Source organism: Indicator indicator, chromosome 16 (assembly GCF_027791375.1).
Source record: "Indicator indicator isolate 239-I01 chromosome 16, UM_Iind_1.1, whole genome shotgun sequence".
Taxonomy (NCBI): domain Eukaryota; kingdom Metazoa; phylum Chordata; class Aves; order Piciformes; family Indicatoridae; genus Indicator; species Indicator indicator.
The window spans coordinates 2,450,102-2,476,979 of record NC_072025.1 but is presented as its reverse complement, the minus strand read 5'-3'; the positions used below and the strand labels follow the sequence as shown (position 1 = coordinate 2,476,979).

At 47.7% G+C, this 26,878-nt stretch overlaps 1 protein-coding gene across 1 annotated transcript in view; it reads left to right on the top strand.

Annotated features, from left to right (window-relative positions):
- The first annotated feature begins 1,470 nt into the window (after window positions 1–1,470).
- The window catches only part of HCN4 (hyperpolarization activated cyclic nucleotide gated potassium channel 4), a 130,401-nt gene continuing 104,993 nt past the window's right edge, over window positions 1,471–26,878 (top strand). The window contains exon 1 of the mRNA XM_054388008.1: window positions 1,471–2,174. Coding sequence (XP_054243983.1) covers window positions 1,471–2,174 — 704 coding nt within the window. The remainder of the gene's footprint in view (window positions 2,175–26,878) is intronic.

Below are 26,878 nucleotides of genomic sequence, written 5' to 3'. Positions count from 1 at the left end.
ATTCCCATTCACATCTCCCGGGAGACACCGAGGGTGAGCCGCAGAAACTGCTGACTCAGGTGCCCACCGTAAAGTGGCTTTCCCCGTGTCGCAGGGAGAGCCCACGCATCCCACATGCTTCCCATCCCAGTCCAGCCTCCCGCAGTCCAGTGGGGGAGCTCTTGGAGACGCAGCTGGCTGTGGGTTTTTTGGTTGTTGGTTTTGTTTGCTTGCTTGTTTTTTAATGACTTCTACAGCTTCAGCCCCGCGGGTGAGAAATAGTAACGGTTTGGGTGTCTGACGGGCAGGCAAGGCAGGAAATAAACCTTCCCCACCTTTGGGAGCTTGCAGACAAGCACAAACCACAAGGTGTTTCCCAGCAGGCAAACTCCTGCCGGAAAAGCCAGGCACTCCCCAAGCCCCTGCTTTGCATGCAGAGGAGGTTTTCAAGGTGAACTGCTGCTGCTTTCCCTTCAGGTTTGGGCTCGCCCCTTGCCACCGAGCCCGCTGCGCCTTCCCAAGCAAACCTGCACTCACTCCAGGCACCCTATAGAAGAGGGCATCTTCTCGCTCTTGAACGTTTGGGATGCTGGTATTTTTAAGTGGTCGGTAAGGTCTGAAGCCGCGGACCGGCATCACGCCTCGCAGCCGAGCCGCCGTGCCCTTAGCTGGGCGGCCGGAGCTCTGCAGCGCCCGGCAGCGGCACCGGCAGCGGCACCGGCAGCGTTGCGGTGCCCGTTCAGCCACACACACACCCCTGACAGCCAGGCGTTGCCCTTTTAAGAAGCTCGGGTGCTGGCTCAGGTAGGCAGAGCCTGTGTGCAGTAGCCGCTCCTATGGCAACCCAATAGAATGGGATGGCTTCATGAATATTACCAGGAGCAGCGGCTGCATGAGGAATAAGTGATGACAGTGATGTAAGCAAGCGGTGGCCGCTGCAGGTTGCAGTTCATTGTGTTGCTGGCCGGCAGGTTGAGGAGTTTGGAGGCACCTCGAGCCTGAGCTCCGCTTGCCGGATGGTGCCTGCCTGCCGGCAGCCTCGGCACATTCGCGTCTGGAAGCCAACATGGCAAGGCGGCTGCTGCTGCCGCTGCCGCCCGCCCTCGCCTTCCAGCCAGAAGTGTGTGGCTCTCCTCTAGACTTCTTGCTCAGTGCTCGGCGTCTGAGCAGACAGGGATTGCAGTGACACTCACCAAGGGAAGACAAGCAGCAAGTAGCTAAATCGGGACAACGAAGGAGCAGAGGGAGGCTTTTTTGCCTTTCGTCTTTTTTTTTTTTTTTCCCTTCCCTTCTGGATGCAGAGCCTGTGTTTTGATGCAGAGCCTGTGGATGCCACAGTCTGGTAGGGAGATGACACGCCAGTCTCTGGTCCCTTCTGCCCCTTGAGCTGGGGACAGGGGCCTGAGGGCAGTGCCGGTTTCTCTCCTTGGGCAGAGCTGGGAGTGGGGGTCCTCTCCCTTTACCTGAGCAGCAGCAGCAGCAGCATCGGCCATGGACAAGCTGCCTCCCTCCATGCGCAAGAGGCTCTACAGTCTTCCCCAGCAGATCGGACCCAAGGCGTCGATCATGGACGAGGAGGAAGACAGCGACAAGGACACCCGGAGGAAAAGCATCAGGCTGAAGCCGCTGCCTTCGCCCTCTGCTGGGAGCACCCGGGCAGCCGGGGGGGACCCCGCCAGAGGGGGGGACCCCGGCCTCCTGGAGACGGAGGCGGGCGGCAAGGGGGCCAAGACCAGCACCAACGGGGACTGCCGCCGCTTCAAAGGGAGCCTCTCCTCGCTGACCAGCAGGCACCTCCACGACGCGGCCGAGGAAAAGAGGCTGATCGGCGGCGAAGGGGAGCCGGCTTCCCCCAGTGAGGACAAGAGCCCCCTCGGCAGCGGGGAGCTGCAGCAGGGGCTGCCAGCGCCACCTCCACCAGCGTCCCCCCCGGAGCCCCAGCAGCAGCCCCCCAGGTCTTGCTCCTCTACTTCCATCAAAGTGGAAGGAGGTGGAGGGTGCGACCAGATCACCCCAGATGAGGAGCAGAGGCTGGGCCAAACTGGTTTCATGCAGAGACAGTTCGGGGCCATGCTCCAGCCGGGGGTCAACAAATTCTCCTTGAGGATGTTTGGCAGCCAGAAGGCCGTGGAGAGGGAACAGGAAAGGGTTAAGTCTGCCGGGTTCTGGATCATCCATCCCTACAGCGACTTCAGGTACAATCCCCCCCCTCCAAACCAGCTGGCCTGCCCCTTTCCTTTCCGTGTCCAGCTCAGACCTTTCCACACAGCTCACACACCCTGACATAACTTTCTTTGCTAATTCCCTAGCCAGGGAAGCTGGAGGACACAGGAGATCTACTCCAGTCAAACAATCTGCAGGTTTAATTTCTCGCTGAGCTTGATTTTAGTGTGCCCATACTAGTATTAATTGTAAATGGTGTTTTTAAACCATCCAATGCCTTTTACTTCAGCTTTTTCTAAGGGAGAGCCTTTCTGTTCCCACCTGATGCACAACTCAAACCTAGAAGCATGGTGTCTGAGGCTTAACTAGTCCTGCCTCTCCAGTTCAGAGCATATGGTCTGCCTGATTCATGCTTCAATTCCCATTTTGCTACCTCCAACTCTTCTCCCTTCTCTCTTCCCCAAGAGTTAGGGAAGGATGTTCTGTAGGGATCCTCACTGCAGCATCACTTGTCGGGAATTGGTATGTGCAGGGGATAGCAATGTTCATTGAGAAGGAACTTAACACCTTCAGGGTCTTAGAGAAAGATGCTTTCCTTTGCATCTGTAGAAGCTTATTGGCAGAATTAATTTGGACAGAGAATAGTTAACACTGTCTTTATGAAGGTAATGGTTTTCTTTCACTCAGCAACATTCCCATGAAGGTTAATAAGGAAATTAACTTATAAAACCCTAGAGCCAGTTTCTGTAGGGTTCTGTGCAGCAGAGGGGTTGTGTTTGGGTATTTCTGAGAAAGATATTGTGTACTGCACAGGTGAATTGTCCTCTGCAATGTGTATGTAAAGCACCACAATCAATAATTAATTACTTAGTTCAATCAATGGCTAAGGTTTATTGCTTCAACTTTAATTACAACTGCCTTACATCTCACATTTAGAAGCACCCAGGAGAAGAGCATTGTTCAAGCACATATCTATCACACTGCATGGTTTTATTGAATTCTCAGACTCTCCAAGAAACCTCGCGTTATTCCCTAAAATCCAGTTAGCAAGGTAATTGCAGGGAGCAGTTCCAGGGTGGATTTGGGTGCCCAAAGACAGGAGCCTCTTGACCCAAGCTTTTAGGCATTCAGCAAGCAGTCCACATGCTTAGAAGCTTTGGCACTGGCACTGAACAGATTCCTTGATATTTGCTTAGATTAACAAATGTTATTAGAAGGCTACGTGAATTGGAAGACTGCACTGTCATTTAAATTCGGTGCATTCAAGTGTCCCAAGCACACAGCTGACTGAGCATATGAGGGCTTCCAGGAGCTACACCATGATACATAGTCCTTGCAAGTACAATCTTATTCAAACCCAGACTGGAAAGAGTATAAAATTGCCTCCCAGTTTTGACTGATCGAGTAATACCTCACAAACACAGTGAGAAATGTCAGAGCGATGAGCTTTACAGAGAACAAAACCAATTTCATACTCGCTCTATCATTTACCACCAGCCTGGAGTTTAAAACTAACCATTGTGATTTCTTGGGTTATTCTAGCAAGGTGGTGTTGCATGTCACACCTTGAAGAAGGTTTGGATTTAGTCTCTGAACTGGATTTGGGTTTAGTTTCTGGACTGTGTTTGGATTTATGCAAAAGTGGCGTTCAGTTTGCATGCCCTTTGTGTATTCGCGTAGTGGATTTGCTCCCTGCCATCTTTATGACTGTGGAACCATACTGGCAAACTTCAGTAAAAGCATCATAGCAGTAGCTTAGGTAGTAACCACCTTGCCCAAGGTGAGAGGGTCCTGAGAGTTTGTTGGTTTAAGATGTCTAGTGAGCATTACCTGTTCCTTAAAACAGCTCAGTAAATGAGGTAAATGTGTATTTCTGAGGTTCTTGGCTACTGGGCAACTCCTAGCCTTACACAAAGGTGGGCGAGCTTAGACTATCCCAAACCAGATGATCACACTGAGTCTTCTAACACTCAGCTGTTCCTGTGCATGCAGATATATGTGACTGCATGTATGACTCATTAGTATTGATGGAAGGATCTTCCCCCCACCCTCCTCAATGTAGCTTGGCACATGTACACAGAAAGCCAAATTAGTTGCACCCTGGTGCAAGGCACCCTCTGCCGAGTGTCACATTCCAGGTAGGCTGATGGCTTACTGCTTTTTGTTTCTTCTAAGTTGATGCTAGAAGCCTAGCACCTCAGTATGGGCTTTCTCCCTACCTATGACAGACCAGCATCAGATGGGGCTGATTGTAGTACAGACCAGTGGTACTGGTTGTTCAGGGAGACATCTGAAGGGACCAGGAGGAGCTGGATGCACTACTATGCTGGGGACCTTTGTGCGCCCCTGTTTTTAGGTCACTTGCAGCATGTCTGTTTGAATTTGAATGCTGCTTAGAGCAAATGCATGGGTTCTCATGGAAAATGACCTAGGAACAATGGCTGCCATGAAGAAGAAGAGTGGAAGCTTCCCACTTCTGTTTGGGTTTTGTATTCCCTCCTTCGTTGAATGCCACTAAAGCATCTATCTTAGAAAAAACCTCCTATGAATATGAACAACATTTTTTGACCTCCGAAATGCAGCAGATTGCACCAAAGAGCAGATATGATCAAAATCTTTGCAAGAGCTCTACCCTTGACCTAAAGGACTCTGTTTTCTGCTTTGCAAATTACGCAGTGCAATGCCTGAATGCTCCTTGTTATAGGTGGGAGCAGATTCTGGAGCATTAGGATCTCCTAGGAGGGATGAGTCGCCATTATCCTGCACTTTGCTGTCACCAAGGCTGTGCAGCAGCATTTGGTGCACAATGTTCAAGTTCATAGTTAATTAGACCCAGATCTCATTTTCTGTCTCTTTGGAGAAGCCAATTTTACCTCAGAGAGGGAGGTGCACCTCTAGGTGTTCTGTAGAGCTCCAGACCTCATGACTCCTGTCTTGGTACAGCTTGAGATGTGAAGTTGTGAATGGAACACTCCAGCCCTATTTACTGGAGCTTGGTTCTGCTGCAGCTCCATGAAGTCAGAGGGGTTACACCAATGTCTGACTTCATGGAGCTGCTTCCCCTTTGTGCTGTGTGAGAGGAGTTCCTGGTTTAGAATAGAACAGAGGCTTTCATCAGAGTCTCATTCAATTATCATTTTAGCATCTAATTCCAGTGGCAAATCTATGACCCTCCAAGAGTAAAGCAAATTAATATAGATTACAGCTCTTTTGATTTTTGCTTTTAGTCCATTGTGAAGGGAAAAGACACCAAATGACCTTTAGAAAAACCAAACTCAGTGCCCCAGAGTACTCATGACTAATGCAGTGAACTGATTCTGGGAGTACTTAAGAGGTGTCTTAGTGATTTTTGATGAAAATAAGAATACCAAGTCCTATACTGAGGTGCAGATGTATGTGCTGGGGGCTTGAGGGGGTTGATAGCACGTCAGTATAGAGACAAACTGTATTTCCTGGATCAAGATTTATCTATGACTTTGAAAGCTTTTTTTCCACTGAGCAGATAGAATTGTAATTTATTGCTCTGAGGAAGCATTGATCCAGTACAATTGGTTTAATAAAAAAATTCTAGACAAACAATGATCTATCTAGTTTGTAGCTGACTGAAGCATATTGGTTTGTAGCTGCTACCCAGAATTGCTTGCCAAAAAAAAAGTGTAGCATGCTGCTTTTAGAAAGGCCTGGAACAGATAAACTGTCTGAAGTACCAAAATAGTCTAAACAGTGGATGTAAATAGAAGTGCACATTATTCACTGCCTGGTAATCTATTAACTTCTTCACAGAAAAGAGAAGCTGCTGCTTCCCTGAAAACAAGAGGAAATGTTCCACTCAGTCTCATCTTCAGATTTCAGAATTTCTCTGTTCCCTGCCCTCCCTTGTCTGCAAACAGATCCTTGCTTCCATTTGCTTCCTCTGCTGGAGCCCCCATTCTGCTTGGGAATCCAGAGGGGTTTCTGTGGCACCAAGAGAAATAGATGCTCAGGGGTGATCTAGAAGGTAGGGAAATTTTTGAAGAACAAAATCATTTCCCTCACTTTCTGCTGCTCCAGACCCCTAAGCAGCATCATTCTTGTGGGGAATGAGTGGGATTTGCTAATTGCAGTGGGACTGAGCAGAAGTGGGGAGGATGTGTGTTCACCTTTCTGCTCCCCTGAGAAGAGCTGATTCCAGCCTGCCTCGTGGAGTGCTGCTCTGCCTCTGTGGAGCCTGCTTCCATTCCAGCTTTCCCGTGGTTTGTGGGAAGAGTGAACAGTTTGTGAAGCACACAGCACTGCCCACTGATTTTGGCAGTTTGCTGGGGTGGGTGTTGCTCTCCCTGCTCACAGACAATAACCCCCTTTTCTTTACCTGCTGCCCAGAAGCATTCTTGGTATTCTTACTGCTGCTTGTGCCGACCTCACTTCGTGCTTCTCCACAGCCAGAAGCTGCCCACGATGGCAAATTCTGATCTGGTGACTTGCCCACTGCTCATAGCAAAGCAACATGAAAGCTACCCATTGTGTGAGCCTCATATACAGCAAAGTGAAATTCTGGGTCAGTGAAGCCTCTGCTTGGAGGGAAAGGTCAGGGAAAGCAGTTGCATCAGTAGCACTACCTGTGCCAGTCATCACCAGTGCAAAGTGCACATTCGGCACTGGTTTTCTGCTAAGCAGTTTGTGGACCTGCCTGTCTTCATTGCTGGTTCATGGTGATAGCAGTTGCCTCAAAATAGTGTGGGGACACCTCTATCTGAGGAAGGGGAGATGCTTTCCTCAGGTCAGATCTTGCTGTCTTCACTACAGACAACTTTCCTGCCAGTTCCCAGGGCAGTTCTGGAGCAGAACAAGGGCACCCAAACAGAACTAATATGAGGGATAATCCAAATCCCATAGAACAGTATGAGCTGGATTTCTGTTGTCTTCAGTGGACTGTGGCTGCAGGAGAACGAACATGTTTTTGTGACCATGAACCAAGGGGACTAGATGAGTGCAGCCATACTGCCTGTGTCCATAGGCAAGTCATCATGTGTTTCATGTCCTAGTTCACATGTCATGAAACACCTCAGTGTATCACCATAAGACTATAATCGTGTAATATTACAGTATTTTCATGTATGTTCATGGACAGAAAGTGAGATGAAAAAGTAAAAAAATATACTAAAGCAAGCATTGAGATTTCAGGAAGTCCATGATTAAGATTTTCTGCTTCAGCTTAATTCAGGCCCTGCCAATAGATGAGCACATTTTCTCCTCCACTGAAGCCCATGCCTCACTCAGAACACACAGGGGTGCTTCCTTTGTGAAAAGCTATTTCAGGTTTTCTCATCTCTCCTTGTAAGACAGCATAACCTATTTATTTTCTCTTCTTCAGCTCCTATCCTGAAATAAACAGGTTAATTTCCTCACAGCCCTTCTTTTTTTTTTTTCTTCTTTCTTTGACACTTATGAAATATTCAACTCTAATGCAAGCAAATGTTCATTTTGCTTCCTGACACCTTGGCTAGGGAACTAGTACCATCATCCTCAGCTCATAGCGAGGAGGCAGAGACTCACAAAGATTAAGGTCAAAAACATCCATTAACTTGGTGTTGTCAATTTGAGGACCTGTTTTGCCGACTAGGTAGCATTACACAGCATATCTTATGTTCAGAGCTATACCTCTGTGGGTGCTTAGTGAGGAATCAGACATGGCTGTGACCCAGAAGACAAGGGCGTGGAGATAATGACTACCTGTTCTAAGAGTAATGTGTGCTTTCAGAGGATTGGGACATTCTGATTTCGACCATCTCTTAGACCAATTTAGTGAGCAGCCAGTGAGAGGTAGACATGCTGATCCCCCCCACCCCCTTCCCAGGCCTCTGCTGGTTGTTAGTTTATCTGTTGTTATAGCAGAAAAAACAATCAGAGCTGTAAACAATGCCGTGGTGTTCTCTTTAATCATCACCTAAGGATATTATTCCAATTACAGATTTGGACTGAACGATTTGCCTCACACCTCTGCAGGAACTCTTTTGGCAGAGACAGAATCTCCAGGGCACCACTCATCTGTCCCAGCCATCTCATCTCCTTCCGCACTTCCTTATCTCTTTTATTGCAAACCTTCCAGATTGTGCAAGAAATGAGGTCCTACAGAAAATCTCTTTCCTGCACACATCTGCCTCAAGCCCCCTTCTCAGCCTGAATGAAGCATGAACGCTACTATAGGAAGAACTGTTCTGAATCATAGACTGCGTGTGATATAACATACAGAACCTCTCCTGCTATTTCATAACCTAAGCTTTTGATTTTGCAGTCTGGTTTTTAATACAGTGGGTTTGTACAGTTGTTAAGGTTTTAAAAATCAAAACAATCCCTGTCCTCATCATAATACTATCTCTGGAGCTGTTAGCAGGTGTGGAACCTTTCAAGGATATGCTGCACTGCCCTCTGCTCTGAATTAAGCAATGGCTGTAGCAGGTTGTTACAGCAAAGGAGCAATGGTGCACCAAATTCTGGGGTTACTCTTCAGGCTCTGAAGGGAAATGTGGTCTGCTTATTAGAGTCATAGAATCATTAAGGTTGGAAAAGACCTTTAGATCATCAAATCCAACTGTAACCCATCTACCATGACCACTAAACTAGATCCTGAAGCACGACATCTACAGGCTTCTTGAACACCTCCAAGGATGGTGACTCCACCACCTCCCTGGGCAGCTTCTTCGAATGCCTGACCACTCTTGCAGGAATGAAATTTTTCCTAATATCCAGCCTGGCACAACTTAAGCCCATTCCCTCTTGTCTTATTACTAGTTATCTGGCGGAAGAGACCAAAACCGACCTCACTGCAACCTCCTTTCAGGTAGCTGTAGAGAGCAATGAAGCCTCCCCTCAGCCTTCTCCAGACTAAACAACCCCAGTTCCTTCTGCTGCTCCTCATCCAACACGCCCTCCTAACCCCTCACCAGCATCATTGCTCTTCTTACAAACTCTGCTTGTTTTCTCCCCGGTATCCAAGTGCCACACTTTCTGCCCCACTCTCACAAATGTGCTGTTTCCCTCATCCCTCACTTAAAATTTGTGTTTCTTATCCCACCAGTCCTGTCTCCATTTTCTAGGGTTCTCTTTTTCACCCACCCCTAGATCCCAATATTTACCGTCTGCTCAGTTTTCTACCTCACCCCAGTTTTTAGAAATACCCCTCCTACCTCTACCCCTTACAATGTTCGTCGCAGTATCTTGCCCTTGGCACTTTCCTCAGTCCAATTCTCCCCTCATCCTTCAGATATTTTGGGTTTTGTTTTGTTTTTTTTGAGTGAATCTCTCCAAATTCCTTTCATTCCCTAGTAATTTAAAACCCTTCAACATTATCCCTCTTTCCATCCTTAGATACTACCAACCCAGCAATGTTTAGACAAACTCTACCCATTTTTTATTATTTAAATATTAGGAAATATCTCAATCCTTAGAGCTAAGTATTCCAAAAGATTAATTTGTAGAGAAGCACAATCTCCACTACATTTGTGTGAAATGGATTTCATTTGAGGACAAAACGGGTTTTGTAAAGGTATGCACACAGAATCAGTGTGGGACTTCTCAGCATTGTTAGAAGCAGATAAACTTCCCAGCTTGGTGTTATTCTGGTTAGGTAACTGTGCTAGTGCTGGCTCTTGCACTGAGCTTTTCCTGCTCTAGAGTCACTGCTGCTGCACTGAAATCCATTTATTATATAGAAAAAAAAGAGTGATCTTTGTCTGGAGATAGCATAGCATCATTTAAGCTTGAAACCATTGAAATTTGTCTTTGTTTCTGAGGTGTTATGAGCGTCTCATTAGCAAGCCCATGAATCCCTCAGTTTGCTCTTGAAACCAGCTATCTGAGCTCTCATCTCTGCCAGAGCAGAGATTTCTTCCTTTCTCTTATTTTGAAATCTGTGTTGGTGCCAAGGCAGTTATAGGTCAATTGAGTTATTGTTGGTTCTAATTGGCACTCTAACAAGCTATTAAATCAATTTACTTACAGATGAATGTCACTCAAAAAGAAAGGTGCCAGCTCCTTCTCTGTCTCTGAGAACTTCAACAAAGCCCCATTTGCACTGGGGAGCATAAGGGAAAGGCCACTCTGCAGGGAAGTGGCTGCGGAGAGACCAGCATTTCAGTGGAAATTAGGAAGAAATTCTTCACAGTGAGGATGGTGAGACACTGGAACAGGTTGCCCAAGGAGGCTGTGGATGCCCCCTCCCTGGAGGTGTTTAAGAGACTGGGCTGGATGAGACCGTGAGCAACCTGGGCCAGTGGGAGGTGTCCCTGCCCATGGCAGGGGGTTGGAACTGGATGATTTTGAAGGTCCCTTCCAACTCAAACCTTTCTATGATTCTAACTCGAGGCTAGGGGGAAGAATTAAGACAATCACCAACCGACTCTCTCAACAAAGACTCTCATCTCCCTCCCCTGGTTTGTAAGAGAATCACAGAATCATAGAATTGTCTAGACTGGAAAAGATCTCTAAGGTCACTGAGTCCAACTGTCAGCCTAACACCACCACATCTACCAAACCATGTCCCCAGGTGCCATGGCCACACATTTCTTGAACACCTTCAGGGATGGTGAATCCACTACCTCCCTGGGCAGCCTGTTCTAGTGCCTGACCACTCTAGCAGCAAAGAAATTTTTCATAATTTCCAACCTAACCCTCCCCTGGCACAGTTCCAGGCCATTTTCTCTCATTCTATCACCTCATATTAGGGAGAATCCTAAGTATGGATTTATTTCTATGTGGAGTGACTTATGTCCTCTTCTCCTCCTTTCTTGGTTCTCAGTGTCCTACAGGCATTGCTGGCATTGCTGATGCAGGTGTATTATCCACAACCATCTTTCAAAGCAGGCAGCACCTGGCTGGTGACATCATTACCATTTGGGTGTGCAGTGATTTATAACTGGATGAGATTTACTTGTGCAGTGTTGCAGAAGAGTCAGAGTCATTGTGGTGAACTGGGCTGATTTAAGCTGTGTTCTGAAACATTTAGATAGCCTCTTCCTCTGGCAGCAATGCAGGGCTCATCCCCACCTTCTCTGGACATTTCTTAGCCAGGGGCTTGTAGAACAGGTCACTTTTCAGCCTACAAGTCAGTACAAGGTTTCTTGAGCAAGTGGCACTGCAGGTTCAGCCTGGGGACTCCGAATCCAAGCTGCTCTCTGTATGACAAGCAGCAGGAACTGCTCAGGTGTCCCTGCTTAAGTGGGCAGCTTTTGTGGTGAAGCACAAGGCAGGTGAGCACGCAGCCTGGCTCTGTGCAGCTCTGCAGTGCTGACAGCACTAAACCCAGGGTTTTGTCAGCAGACAAAGCAGTCAGGACTCCACAAACACTGAAAAGAAAGCAGATGTGTGCTGGGCTAACAAGGTGCTATTACAGAGACCTCTTTCTGCCCCTTTTCCCGTCTTGAATGGTTTGCTACCTGGAAAGTCCCTTAACAAATTGAAATTATTCATTCCATGCAGTACATTCACAATGGCTGACATCAAACATGGTCACCCCGTGCCTAGGATCAGCACCAGGCTGAGTAAAGCCAGGCTGTTAACTCCTGAAGAGATGCTGCATGCAGTGGGGGAAGGCAGTGCCAGTGAGAGCAAAGCAGATGAGCATCCAAAAGAGAATTCCAAGGTCAGCTCGAGGGCCCACCACTTGGACTTTAGAGGGGCACGGCTGCTTCCCGGCGCTGCGCAAAACCTAATCTCATTTGTGGTGACTCCTCCAAATGTGCTAATTAAGGATTTAAATCTCTGCCTCTTTGGATGGAGAAGTCTGTATTTGTGCATCTATTGTTAAAAGAGCTCAGAGGCAGGAGAGGTGCTGCAGGTTGCCAGCTGACTAGGAACTCTTTTTTTTTTTTTCTGGGGTGTGTTTTGACAGCTGTGCTCAGGGTTCTTGTGACAGCCAGGAAATCAGCAGCTGTATGCTGAATAGCTCCTCATCTCTGCACACAGCTCCAGGAGGGCTGCATGCAGAGGAACTCCAGTGGAATTCAGCTTTTCTGGTGAGAGCTGCTGAGCACTCTTAGAGTCCAAAGCTCAGTCCCACTCCTTTCATGTTTTGAGGGGTGGAAAACCCAGTGAAGTGTGTTTGGATTTGCCAAGGGGTGGGAAAAAATGTCTGGCAAAGTTATCAGCACCCCAAAGAGATAAGAGCAGCATTCCAAAGACAGGAGGACTCCACATTCATGAGTCCCTTTGTCCCAGCCTGGCTTCATATGTGATTTCAGGACAAGGTGCTAACTCATCATGGTGCTCACATCATGTAACCATCTGCAAAGGGGTTGTGTGTGCCTGTCTCCAGCAGCCAGGAGAAAGTGGAGGCCCCTAATTATCTGGCCCTGCTCTGTGTCTTCTCTCACCTCCATCCACTTTTGTGACTAGGCTGGAGAGATGGTGCAGAGCAGAGGGCTGTGGGCTGAGCCAGTGCAGTGACAATCTGGCTCTCTGCAGAGAAGCCCAAGTTGCATTAGGCACAGCGAGGCAGTGCAAAGGTGACATTTCTTAGCTGTGTCAGGGTTTGGGCTTGCTCTCCCAACAGTCAGAGTGAGGCTAGAAATAAAGGTGATGATCCACTCCATGCAGCTTTTTGACCAAAAGCAAACCTGCTTTCATTAAGCACAAATTCTTGATGCTTTATCTTTCCCCCTTTGCTTTAAAGTACTAATGCATGCACAAGTTAAACTTCTATTAATAAGAAGAGGAAGATTTTTTTTCCATCTCTGGTTTTCTGTGCATTGTGGGGAAGTCAGGAGACAGGACCAGTCTAGACTACAGATCATGGTCTGTTCTCTTTGATGCCTCTACAAACCATTTGTGTCACACTCATTTAGCTGCAGGTACTCTTTGAATAGCAAACAATGTATGACAGATAAAAGGACAAACTGGAAGGCAGGTCAGGCATTTAGTGTTGACCTTGTGAGCCACTCTGTGGCTTTGTTTCTCCACCTTTGAAATGGGGAGTGATGGTCCTACCAGGGACCATGGAAGGTACTGTGGAACTCTCAAATGATGTAACAGAAGATGCCAGAGCAGATGTCAGCATGGATGTGGTTAACATCTACAAGCGAATTTCGTAGATTTTTTTTCATACTTATCCATCATAAGAAGGACACAGACTGTTGGAACAAGTCCAGAGGAGGCCATGAAGATGATCCAAGGGCTGGAGCACCTCTGCTACAAGATTAGGCTGAGGGATCTGGGGTTGTTCAGCTTGGAGAAGAGAGGACTTCAGTTGGATCTTAGAGCTGCCTTCCAATACCTGAAGGGATCCTACAGGAAGGCTGCAGAGGGACTTTTCCTAAGGGTGTCTAGAGACAAGATAAGAGGGAATGGTTTGAAGGTGAGGGAGATCAGGGTTAGACTGGATCTTAGGATGAAGTTCTTCAGTATGAGGGTGGTGAGGCTTTGGAATGGTTTGCCCAGAGTGGTTGTGGATGCCTCCTCCCTGGAGGTATTCAAGGCCAGACTGGATAAGGCCTTGAAGAACCAACTCTAGTGAGAAGTGTTCCTGCCCATGATAGGAGGGTTGGAGTAGATGATCTCTGAGGACCTCTCCAACCCAAACCATTCTGTGATTCTGTGATCCTTTTCTGCATACTGCTGTAAATTTGGGTACATCTCTCATCCCCCTTTGGTATGTGAGTAGATCACATACTAAGTAATTAGTTCCTTTGTCTTAATAAGGAACCAGAGCTTGTGTGGTTCCACATCTAGTGTATTATGTGGCACATTTAGAACTAGGATGGAAAAGGACAGAATAAAAGCCTGCCTGGGGAGGGAGCCAGGATGAATTTTACCTTTGTGTCCATAAATGAGAACTGTGCAGCCCCTGCATGGGGCATGCAGATGCTCTAAAAAGAAAATGTTCCATCTTTTCCTTGCTGGTCATGTGCCACCCTTTCCTGTGGGATTATGTGACTTCTTGTTTAGTAAACCCTCCCAAAGAAAAGGTCTGGCACAGGAGCAGGCAAGAGATCTGTCTTTTCTGTGGTGTGGCAGCTTGGGAAACATCCTCAGTGCTTGCTGACTGGTGAATCTTTGGGATAATCTGTTGGAAGCCTTGGTTTTTAGTGCCAACACAGCATGCTTCAGCTCAGGCCAGCCATGGTTAAGGGGGGGAACTGGAACAAATGGTAGAAGACATATTTAAGTCCAACTCCAGATATGGCAGTGACTGTAGGTTCAGCCCTGACTGCATCTGGAAAGATTCTGCTCCTCAGGTTTGCAAGACCTGATGTAAAGTTACATTCAGAACTTCTCTGGGTTTCCTTTTCTGCTGTCTCTCTGCACTACAGGCACTCCTCTGTCATCTGCTCCTGAGCAGATGGGACAAATTCCTCTGGCTTCTTATCTACAGATTTTGGTTGAAAGTTGGGCCAAAGCCTTCCAAATGAGGGCAGCACTGCTGGTTGTGAGCTTCTTTGCAGCACAAACAGGAATTGAGGCTAAGAGTGGCAGATGTGGGTATGGCCTAGGGCTCCTGCTTTTGAGCAGGGGATCCGGAAGCCTCATCTGCAAGTAAATTCACACAGCAAAATCTGCACTGCAGACAAAAAAAGATTTGCCTTGACATCATCTGCCCTGCTCTGAGATCTGCAATCAGTCAGGAGAGCAAAGCACAGCTCCCAGGCTCTCGAGCTCAGTAGAATTAAGGCTAAGCTTCATCATGAGCTAATGCAAGCTGTTCCCACCCTAAATAATTGGCTGCTGGATGGCTTTGTGTCTGTCTAACCATTACTGTGTGTGGGTGGATGTGTTGTGTGTGTGTGAATGAGTCTGCTCTGGAAATTAATACATAATATCGGGGGTGCATCTAATAATACAATACCTCAGGAGTGAGCTGGATGTGAGAAACGTAAAACAGAGCTGAGCGTGCCAAACATCTGCACAAAAATCACTCTCCCTGCTACCACAGGATGGTGACTTCCGCATCCAGACCACCACTACCACTTTGTTGCCCTTCCTCCCACCCTAGAATACCTCAGATACTTTTCTAGTCCTCTGTTTCCTGTAGCCAAAATTGTAAAGCAGGAAAACCCAAAGCAGTCAAATTTCTCAAAAGCTGAGCCCCTCCCCAGTCATCTTAAGCCCCCTGTGCAAGGCAAAGCAGCCCTTGGTGAACAGGGAGTGACAGAGGTGTTGGCTTGGCCATAAAGATGCAAGACAATGCCTGTCCATGTTGGAGTATCTTTGTTGGAGGCACACTGATGTATAGAAGTCATGCATGACTTGAGGAGTCAGGAGATGTAACCCCTCTGGGACTTGGCAGCTGTTGGAGGGTATTATTTTCACAAGGCTGAGCTGTTCTTAAACACTTCCTCCAGTGTAATCATCACACACACATTTTCTCAGTAATGGCAGGCCATCAGCATTTCTTTCCAGGCTTCTTAGATAAGATATACAGAGACAAGCTGTGAAAGAGCTAAACAAGATGTCTTGACATTAGTCATTCACATTTCCTCAGCTTGGCCCATGAAGAAGAAGCTTTAGGCCTTGCCTTCTAGTGGCTGAGTTGTCAGGCACCTCTTCCAGGTAAGGACAGGTAAGTGGAAACCTGTGCCTGCCTCAACGTAAACACTGAGATCCGCTGTCCAGTTAATCCAAATGGAGAAGGGAGGATACTGTCTTCAACAAAGCCAAGTGCAAGGTCCTGCACCTGGGTTGGGGCAACCTTCTGGATCAACACAGGCTGGGGTATGAAGAGCTGGAGAGCAGCCCTGAGGAGAAGGGCTTGGGGATGCTGGTGGGTGAAAAGCTGGACATGAGCCAGCAATCAGCACTGCCAGCCCAGCCCCAGACATGTCCTGGGCTCATCCCCAGCAGCGTGGGCAGCAGGAGCAGGGAGGGGATTCTGCCTCTCTGCTGTGCTCTGCTGAGATCCACCCCTGCAGTGCTGGGGCCAGCTCTGGAGTCCCATCACAAGAAGGACATGGAACTGCTAGAGTGGGTTCGGGGGAGGCCATGGAGATGATAAGAGAAGCACCCCTCCTATGAAGACAAGCTGAGAGAGTTGGGGCTGTTCAGCCTGGAGAAGAAAAGGCTCCAGGGAGACCACAGAGCAGCCTTCCAGAATTTGATCAGACATTAGGAAGAAAATCTTGCCCATGAGGGTGGTGAGGCACTGGGACAGGTTCTCCAGGGATGTTATGGAGGTTCCAAGCCTGGAAGGATTGAAAGCCAGGCTGGATGAGGCCTTGAGCAACCTGCTTTATCAGGAGGTGCCACTGCCTATCGCAAAGGGGCTTGGAACTAGATGATCTTTAAGGTCCTTTCCAATCCAAACCATTCAATGAATCTGTGATATTCCAAATAAATTTGGTTTGTAGTGATATAAATCACCCTGATCTTTCAGGGTCCATAGCTGGTGACAGAGCAGCCACAGCTAACACAGTGAGTAATTTGAACTGGTGTGCTTCAGCTTTACTCACCATGAACTACTACTGAAGCAGAGGCTGGGTGGTGTTCTGCTGCGTACTGCAGAGCTGCTGCATTTAGCTTCAGCATGAGCCTTGCTCCAGGGCTGGGTAGTTTGGTTTCTCTACACACTGGGGTTCTCGTGGATGCAGGAGGGTAGGTCAGCATTTCTTTGAAATGATTTTTTATCTGTAAGGAGCCAGATTCCTTGGTGAGAATCCACTGCAGCTAGTCTGAGTGACATTGGGAATCAGTTTTACTCCTTGGAGCTACTTTTGTCCTGTCTCTCTTGCTTATGAACCTTTGAGGCACATCTGAGTACTGCATCCAGCACTGTCTGAGATCTGCTAATGTTGCACTCTGGTTAGAGATACCAGATGACACCCACATTTGGATGTTTGTGGATTTGGTGAGGCTATCCCTCTGTTGCTACAATGGGAGTAATTTAGAGCACTGCATTTTCTGCTCTTTGCGCCCAGAATCACTGTTTCTGATTCAGTGATGTCTTTCATAAAGGAGATCCCTAATTTACCTTCTAAATAGCTAACAAGCTGAAATGGTTTTGGATCTACTTGAGAGCAGAGCTGAGCTGCTATCTGCTTTTCCTGGACTCCAGTGAAAGATCTTCTGCTGTTCCCCACTGAAAGCAGGAAGTGCTGTGGGTGTTGGCTCAGGTGACTTGCAGAGCCTTCTTCAGGTACCCTCCTCACTGAACCATCTTTATACTATATACCAGAGCAGCAAAGCTGATGAAGGGTCAGGAGAACAGTTCTGGTGAGGAGCAGCTGGGGAAACTGGGATTGTTTAGTCTGGAAAAAAGAAGGCTCAGGAAGACCTCATTGCCCTCTACAACTCCCTGAAAGGAGGCTGAAGTGAGGTGGGGGTTGGTCTCTTCTCCCTAGTATCAGGTGATAGAATGAGAGGAAATGGCCTCAAGTTGCACCAGGGGAAGTTTAGGTTGGAGATTAGGAAAAATTTCTTTCCTGGAAGTGTGGTCAGGCATTGGAACAGGCTGCCTAGGGAAGTGGTGGAGTCACTGCTCCTGGAGGTGTTCAAGAAAAATGTGGATGTGGCACTTGGGGAAACAATCCTCTGATTCTCTGATTCAGTGATTCTTCTCAGCCTTTGTGTGATCTCTGAGTGCCAGCCAGTCGAGCTGAGTCATATCGCATGTAGTTCTGGTGGGATGAATTGGAAAACCCTGGCTTTTGCCTTCCTATTAAGCTTTGTTGAACAGATGGACTAGATTAACTAAAAGGAATTAAAACACAGAAATCATGTAAGCAGGCATTGCTGAAGCACAGGAGTTCCTGGGCAGTGTACATAATGTGTGAGCACATCCTGGGTCTTGCTGAAGCCAAGGCTGAAGTCAGTGTCTCTTACAGTGGCCTTGAAAGTAAATAACTACAAGTGCATTTCATGCTTTAGAGAAGAGGGCTTTTGAGAGGGTGTTTTTTGTGTTGCTTCTGTATTGCAATGGCATGTTGTAGATGTCATCTAGAAAGGCATACTTCCAAGCATTACAAAGACCTGCAGTGATAGGACAAGGGGCAATGGTATCAAACTAGAGAAGAGTTGATTTAGATTAGATGTTAGGAACAAGTTCTTTACCTTGAGGGTAGTGAAGTAGTGGAACAGGTTGCCCAGGGAGGTATTTGAGGCCCCATCCCTGGAGATATTCAAGGTGAGTCTCTGGGCAATCTGATCTAGTTGAGGATCCCCCTGATGACTGCTGATGACTTTTGGAGGTCCTTTCCAACTCAGACCATTCTATGATTCTATTGAAAGTTGCAGACACAAAAGTCTATTCCAGACTTTTGCATTTTGAATAGGATTTTAAATTCTGAATAGAATGGAATCTGTCCATACCAATCTAACCCTCACAAAGGTGAGAAGGGACTAGAGAACAAATCTTGTGAGGAATGGATGAGAGAACTGGGCTTGTTTAGTCTGCAGGAGGATGAAGGAAGACCTTGCTCTCTACACCTCCCTGAAAGGATGTTGGAGCAAGGTGGGGGTTGGTCTCTTCTCCCTAGTCTCAGGTGGTAGAATGAAAGGAAATGGCCTGAAATTGCACCAGGGGAGGGTGAGGTTGGAGATTAGGAAAAATTTCTTTGCTGCAAGAGTGCTCAGGCACTGGAACAGGGTGCCTGGGGAGGTGGTGGAGTCCCCATCCCTGGAGGTGTTAAGAAATGTGTTGATATGGCACTTGGAGACATGGTTTAATGGCCATGGTGGTGTTAGGTTGACACTTGGACTCAGTGATCTTGGAGGGCTTTTCCAATGCGAACAATTCTCTGATTCTATGATCTGTACCTTAAATAGTCAGGAAGATGCTTGGCTATCCCTGCTGTGGAACAGCTGCCTGTCCCCCTCTCCTTTTGGTGATACTTCCTGCATCAACAAAACCAGCTGCATGTGCCAGTTGCACCTCAAGTCTGAGATCATTACATTGCTCACGTGCCCCAAAGTCTTTGAAGAGATCCTTATTTCATCCTCACTCTGCAGTGTGGCTGACCTCTGATGCTGAAGTGCAAATACAGAAGTTGGGGTTTTTTTTTCTTTCTCATTATTTATTGGATTTTCATAACTATCATATCTGCAGTGTCCCAGCTGCTGGCAGAAACAGCTTTGTACTATTCCTGTGAAATAGCAGGGATATATATTCCCATTTTATATCTGGAAAAGTAATATACAGAGAGATTGCATTATTTTTTAGCCAGTTGCTCACGGGATCTGGAGTCATGTAGGTGGCACAAGTAGCTTCTCAGTGACAGGACTGTCCTGCCTCCTTCTGCAGTGTCCCTCTAGGTGGGATGGAAGCTGGCAGGCTGGAGCCTCCTCTCTAATGTATTGATGGAAAATGGGCTGCATCAATCTGAATGTATTTCTGAAACAACTTGTTTCTGGCAGGTTGTTCATTCTAAAAATATATTTATTTCTAATTGCTGAGCGGAATGCTTAATGAATTCTTCCTTCCCAAGAACAGTTAATCAAAGGAATGATTTAGGGCTGGCACCTGCTCCCCCAGGGCTCAATGGCTGTGTTCCATTGACTTAAATAGAGCAGATCAAGTCCAGCCCATACTGGAAAAGATTTATCTAAGCATTTTTTAATGGTGTCCATCACTATTTGTCTGGATGTCTTTGGCAGGGAAGTGTTGTGTGTACTGGAGGAGCAGCACTGGGCATTAGAGCAATCCCAGCTCTGTCTGGTTTACCTGGTTTGGAGCTCTTCTAAAGAGAGGTGTGGTGCAAACTCCCATTAATACTGATCAGACTGGGAATTTGGAATGGTGGGGAAAGAAGGAGCTGCAGTTACAGCTTGCTCTGGGAGGTTTCCTAACTGGACCAAATGCCTGGAGAGGACTGTGTGGGTCACTGAGAGCAACATTGATTAGAGATTGGATAAAGGAGAACCCCCTGGGAATCCCCACCACACCACAAAGATGTTTCTTTGAAGGGAGGAAATGCCCTCAAGTTGCACCAGGGAAGGCAACATTTGAAGAAACTTCTTCACTGAAAGGGCTCTCAAACACTGGAATGGAATTTCCAAGGAGGTGGTTAAATCCTCATCCATGGAGGTATTTAAAAGAGGCAGAGATGTGGTGCTGAGGGCCATGGTTTAGCACCAGCCTTGATAGAGCTAGAGAATGGTTGGACTCGATGATCTTAAAGGGCTTTTCCAGCCAAAACAATTCTAGGATTCCATGATTCTAAGATGTGCCCTTTCTACAGGAGAGGAAAAGTCAGAAATCTGCAGCATATCTTGGAAAGAGTGGGAGAGATCCATCAGCATCCTGAGTCCTGACAAGAGCCAGCTGTGTGCTGAGGGACCATGCCCAGATCCCCTCATACCACCTCCTTTACAGGACTATGTCACACAGGAAGGTGAAAAGCCAAAATGGCTCCTGCCAATCTGACATGAAGGGAGAGGCATTCTGTGGCCTGAACGTGGCCAGGGAATTTTTTGTGATTCAAAGCATCCTTTTTGGGCAAGTGTGTCAGACAGAGTCCTTTCTAGGGGAGAAGAGATTTTAAATGTCCAGTTTTGGGTTTTTTCATTCTCTGATCTCAGTGTACACCAAGTCCTCCTTGGTTTTTCCCAGGTCTCCTGCCACCCTTGAGCTTCTGCTGGGTTTCCTCATTTCAGTCAGTTCAGTGCAGAAATCACAGTCACAGTATGTAAGGAGTTGGAAGGGACCTCCAGAGACCATTAAGTTCAACCTCCCTGCCAGAGCAGGATCACCTAGGGCAGGTCACGCAGGAATGCATCCAGGTGGGTTTTGGAAGTGTCCACAGGAGACTCCACAACCTCTTTGGGCAGCCTGCTGCAGGGCTTCAGCACCCTCACACCAAAGAAGTTTCTCCTCATGTTGAGGTAGAACCTCCTGGGTTCCAGCTCGTACCTGTTGTTCCTTGTCCTATCAATGTGCAAAGGAAAGAGCCTGGCACCTTCATCTTGACAGCCACCCTTCAGATACTTATAGACATAGATCCGGTCCCCTCTCAGCCTTTTCCTCTCTAGACTGAACAGCCCCAGGTCTCTCAGTCTTTCCTCATAGCAGAGATGTCCCCCAGTTATCCTTGTAATCTCCACTGAACTCTCTCCAGCAGATCCCTGTTGCTCTTGAACTGGGGAGCTCAAAACTGGACACCGTATTCTAGCTGCAGTCACACCAGGGCAGAGTAGAGAGGCAGCTGGCCTGCTGGCCACACTTTTCCTCATGTACCCCATGATGCTATTGGCTCTCTTGGCCACAGGGACACATTGCTGTCCCATGGAGAACTTGCTGCCCACTGGGACTCCCGGGTCTTTCTCCATGGAGCTGCCTTCCAGCAGGACGACCCCCAGTCTGTGCTGGTGTCTGGTAGTGTTCCTTCCCAGATGCAGGACTCTATGCTTTCCCTTACTGAACTTCCTATGTTTGTGTGGACATCAAATAGCAGCTTCTCAGAGCCTGAGTCGGGCTGTGGAGCACTGTGGCTCCTTCCAGAAGCACTGCCTTGCCACGGAGCTGAAGTGCTAAGCTGTGAGCTAAGCTGAGTACCCTCCAGCCACTGGAGTGGATGTCGGGATTCCTGGTCTCCCTTCTCCTTTCTGCTGTGGACCCGCATGTGAACGAGGCCCTCAGGAAACACCTGCCTCTTCATGCCTCAGTTTCCCCAGCTGGCAGATGCTGCTGGTGAGCCTCACGCACCTGCCATAAATTGCTTTGTGGTCAAAAGAAGATCATCTCCGGTGAGCTCCATGCTGTTTCAGTAGCTGCAGTAATGAATTCAGCAGCCGCTGTTTGGAGGGGATCGTGGATTCACGTGGATGCCTTAGATAAGCACAGGCTTAGCACGGTTTGTTTCTTCTGAGACCAAAAATAATCAGAGGCAATTGAACATTTTTTTTTTCTTCTCCTTAAACTGCTGCATTTTTAGAAGGTGATTCATCTCTTGTCTGGGGTCTCGAGTAGCTGAATAGCCCCAAGATCCCAGGAGCATTGGTCTTTTTGAGGATGCATTGTGCTCCAAGCCAACCTGAGTAACTCAGTACAAACAAGAGTCTGATGGTAGCAGCAGGAGAGCTGGTGAGGGAAAATATTTGCTGCTTTTGAAACCAAAACAGACATAGTCACTGCTTCATTATCATTTTAGATGCCTTACTCCCTTCCACCCCCATCTTTTTTTTCCCCACAGAAAGAGCATTGTGGCTGGCACTTCGGGCTAAAGCTGCTCTGAAAGTGACACCAGCCTTAACATTTGCCACCTGGGCTGAAAGTAATGATGTCATCCAGGCTTCTGCTGGTTCTCAGAAAGTAGTGCTGAGTGACAGGAGGTGAAGTTTGGAAACAGTGCATAGTGTATATTCCATCCATCCCAATCTGTGGTCCTCGCATTGCTCCTTTGGCACTTCCTCTGCCTGCAACACTTGAAGCTTTACTTGTGTTCCCAGAGTTGGCAGAACATTGCACTAGAGCTGCCATCCTTTTTGGCCAGAGTGGTTTTAACTCAGAAGCTGGACCTGTTAAAGAGGGCATTTGACTTGGCAGTGTAAACTGGCAGTGAACTCTCTCTTCCAGGTGTTCTTAGCCCTGTGCTATGTAACCACTAGATCCATAGTGAAGTGTCCCTGTCAGGGATGAAAGCTACATGCAGGCAACGTGTTCTGTCACTCTGGCTTTCTCCCTCCTCGGTGAGCACATGGTTTAGGAAGCTTTGAGCTTTTGGAGTAACACAACTTCCAATATAAACATTCCAGCAGAGCACTGGAAAACCCCAAGTCATTTTCCATTGTCTCTTTCTGGTGGCTTTTTGGATTCCCATCCAAGCAGGAAAAGCTTTAAACTTTTTCTTCCTGCCCCATCTGGCATATCCAGGGCTCACACAGAGAAGTAGGAATAAAGGTGCTGAAGCCTGGCAGGTGCTGTGTCTCATCTCAGACAGAAAGCCTTGTAATGAGCACAAGACAGCACGTGCAGAGATGTATTGCACAGAGTAAACTGCATCATCTAGATGAGTGATAGGTGCATCAGGTTTGGGTTTGATCCATCCTCAGGCACAGGAAACTCTTCCTCTGCTTTCTGGTCTTCCCTGGATGTAAACGGCCAGCTACTCAGATGAACTTCTGGAGCACCTCTGCTTTGAGGACAGGCTGAGGGAGCTGGGGTTGTTCAGCCTGGAGAAGATTCTGGGGGAACCTTAGAGCTGCCTTCCAATAGCTGAAGGGATCCTACAGAAAGGCTGCAGAGGGGCTTTTCCTAAGGGTATCTAGAGACAGGACAAGGGGGAAAGGTTTGAAGCTGAGGGAGAGCAGGGTTAGACTGTCTGGATCAGTATGAGGGTGGTAAGACTCTGGAATAGGTTGCCCAGAGTGGTTGTGGATGCCCCCTCCCTGGAGGAGTTCAAGGCTAGATTGGATGAGGTCTTGAGCAACCACATCCAGTTGAGAGGCATCCCTGTCCATGTCAGGGAGGTTGGAGTAGATGATCTCTGAGGACCTTTCCAACCTAGGCCATTCTGTGGTTCTGTGATTGATTCTGCATGTCTTTAGGCTTTAGTCCTTCACATTCCTGCACATACAGTGACTTGGGAGCTGCAGCCCTTATTGATCCATCCCTTCTCCACAACAACAACATATGGCAGGTTTCCATGGCAATAGGTCCCCCTAAAGGGGCTTCCTTCCTTTCCTCCCTTTATTGGTCTATTTCATTATTAAATCATCGGAGATAAATGCACACAGAGAAGGGTCAACGTCCGGATCAATGGACAGCAAACAAAGAGGAACTTTTCCATATTCATAGAAGCCAGAGATTTCAGAAGATCAAACAATGCAGAATGGGCAGACCCTTAGCATGGCAGTCTCATGCATTATGTATTTTGGGAGCTCCAGAAAATCAATGCACATCTAACCCTTGGGATTCGGCATGGTGGGGGGCAGAGGAGAGGGGAATCCAGAAATAGTTGGGAGTGAGATATGTAGATAGGGTTAAGCTTTCTGGCCTGGGTTTTCTGCCACGAGCACTCTTGTGGTTAAATGCTACAAACAGCAAATGCTGCTCAATTTTGTAACTCCTGGAGCATGTAGTGGGGCAGGTTCCTTCTGCTGCATTGTGCTGAGGCAGCCACAGAGTGGAACACTTCTTATGCAGCAGGGTGGCTCTGTAGGAGGCAATCCCAGACCACCAGCAGCTGGTGTACAATCTCTCTATACCTTCCCTCAACAGTGAGCCTGAAATGATCCAGTGTGTGGTAGGGAGAAGAATCTACCCAGACAGGTTAGAGCTCAGTTTCCCAGTGGCTGCACTGACCTGATTTCCTTCCAGAGAAAACTTGTGCTAATCTCCCCCTGAATCTGCACCACATTATATTCCCAAAGGAGTCTCCAGCCCCTGCTGCAGTGAATTTCCACTGCAGAACAGTTTTTACCTTTGATCACCTCAGTGGTGCTATGAGAGCAACAATAAATTGTCTGGATTCAGCATGTGTAACTCTTTGGGCTTTCAGAAAGAGAGGGAACAAGCCTTCCTACAGGTAGCAGGAAAGATTTTACTGCTTTTCCAGCTTGTTACAAGGAAATTCTCCATGAGCTAGGAATAGCTGCAGCCAGGCAAGTGAGAAAACATCACTAAGGCTGTTTTCAGTTGGAAATGGGATGTGTGCTCTGTTGGCCTCCATACTCCAAATGTAGAGCTGGAACAAGCAAAATCTCTTGTGGCTGTCCCTGGTTTTGTGGGTGCACTCCCCAGAGTGGGAAATGAAATCTTGTTTATTTTTACCATTCTGGGATGATTTGGTTCCAAGTAGTTTTGGGATGCAGTTTGGTTTGTTAGGGTGATACCTGAAGGCAGGAAAGCACTGGGAGTTGAGGAGAGTGGTCAATGGACTGCTTCATGCAGAGTCCACCGTGGCTTTTGTTCTTGTGCCATGTTTGTGTTTCAGCACTGCTGGTAAGGCAGTGCAGGAGCTGATTGTTTCTGGATGATACAGTGTCTGGGGAGCAAGGGTGAGGTGTAACTCTCCCAAGACATTTGCATTTATGCCATGGCAGATTGCACAGCAAATTCTTCCACGATACCATTCCTATTAAGCACACTGCAGGGTCAGGTGGTAGGCACTTTCTTTACAGATCAGATGCCCAGAATTCCCATTATCCCAGGGCACCTGGGAGCCAGACAGCAGCTCCATAGCCTCCATGCACCTCTCTCTGTCCTGAAACGCCTCAGGGTGTAATGAAATGGCCCCCTGCAAGGCTTGTGCAGGCTCCATGAAGCTGAGCTTGGTGACACTCTTTGCTGTGTGGTTCACACACCATATGGCATCTGGAGGAACCTGAGTGACAAATAAGCACTGTCTAGCTGTCAGAGTGCTGCTGTCCTAGCCAAGGGACTTCAGTTCTATCATCAGATTCCCTGGCTGAAAGTGAAATACGCTTAGGAGAAGGGATACCAGCAGCTCCTTGGGATAATGCTTCCTTTTTGTCTTTTTTACATACTTCAACAATGGTTTTGGTTTGTGGCTGGAGCACTTCAGCACAAAGGTAATCAAAAGTGTTTGGGTTTTTTGAGGGGGAGAAGCAGCAAACACTATGAAGCTGTTCCAGCAGACTCACAGAATGTCAGGACTGGGTGCCTTGGCCGGTTCACAAAGCCTGTTTTAAACTGTCTGGTTGGATGGAGGCCATAGAAACATCTCTGTATTGGTAAATCTCGTTTTTGTGAAGGACAATCACCACTAGTTTTTTTGGTAGTTTCTCTAGCAGCTCGCATAGGCAATACTGAGTGTCCCAGCTGCTTAGAAGAGCCCCAGAAAGGACACAAAATTGTAGAATGCTAGGGGTTGAAAGGGACCTTGAGAGATCACTTTGTCCAATGCCCCTGAAATACCCAGCATATGCCTCCCTGCTGAGGCCAGAGCCCACATGAAGCAAAGGCTTTGCCGTTTCTCCTTAGCCAATACTTGATGAAAAAGTCAGCTCCCTCATGCTCATGCTTCCAGGGATGGGGCATCTACCACCTCTCTGGACAGCCTGGGTCTTACCACCCTCATTTCTTCCTTCTTTCCAGCCTGAATGTCCCTCTTTTAATTCAGACCATCACCCCATGTCCTGTCACAACAGGCACTGCTCAAAAGTCTGGCTGCAGTTTTCTGCCTGGCCCCTTGAAGAGCTGAAAGTCTCCCTGGAGCCTTCTCTTCTCCAAGCTGAACAACCCTGACTCTCTCATCCTGGCCTCAAAACAGGGGACTTCCAGCCCTCAGATTATCTTCGTGGCCTCCTCTGATCGTGTTCCAACAGGTCCCTGTCTGGGCTGAGGACTCCAGAGCTGGCCGCAGCACTGCAGGGGGGATCTCAGCAGAGTGCAGCAGAGGGACAGAATCCCCTCCCTGCCCCTGTTGCCCACGCTGCTGGGGATGAGCCCAGGACATGGCTGGGGCTGGAGTGGCAGTGCTTGGTGCCAGCTCATGTCTAGCTTGTCACCCACCCAAGTACTTTTTTACAGGGCTGCTCTCTAGCCCTTCATCTCCAGCCTGTGCTGATACTGGGGGTTGCCCCAACCCAGGTGTGGGGCTTTACACTTGGCCTTGCTGAACCTCTTGAGACCAGCTTCTCCATCTTGTCCAGGTGCCTCTGGTTTTCATACAGAACTTCCTCTCTTTAGGCTGCCTGACAGCAGAGGGGGTGTTTTGTGGGCACTACTGAGGAACTAATAATTTAAGCTACCTCCTAGTGACCAAGTCTCTGTGTTTCATAAGTAAGAGCAAGGGCATAATGCACAGTGTGCTATCTTGCAGCTGGTTGCATGCACCTGTTACTCAAAAGTGGTGTTTGCAAATTGTTAAGTGTTACA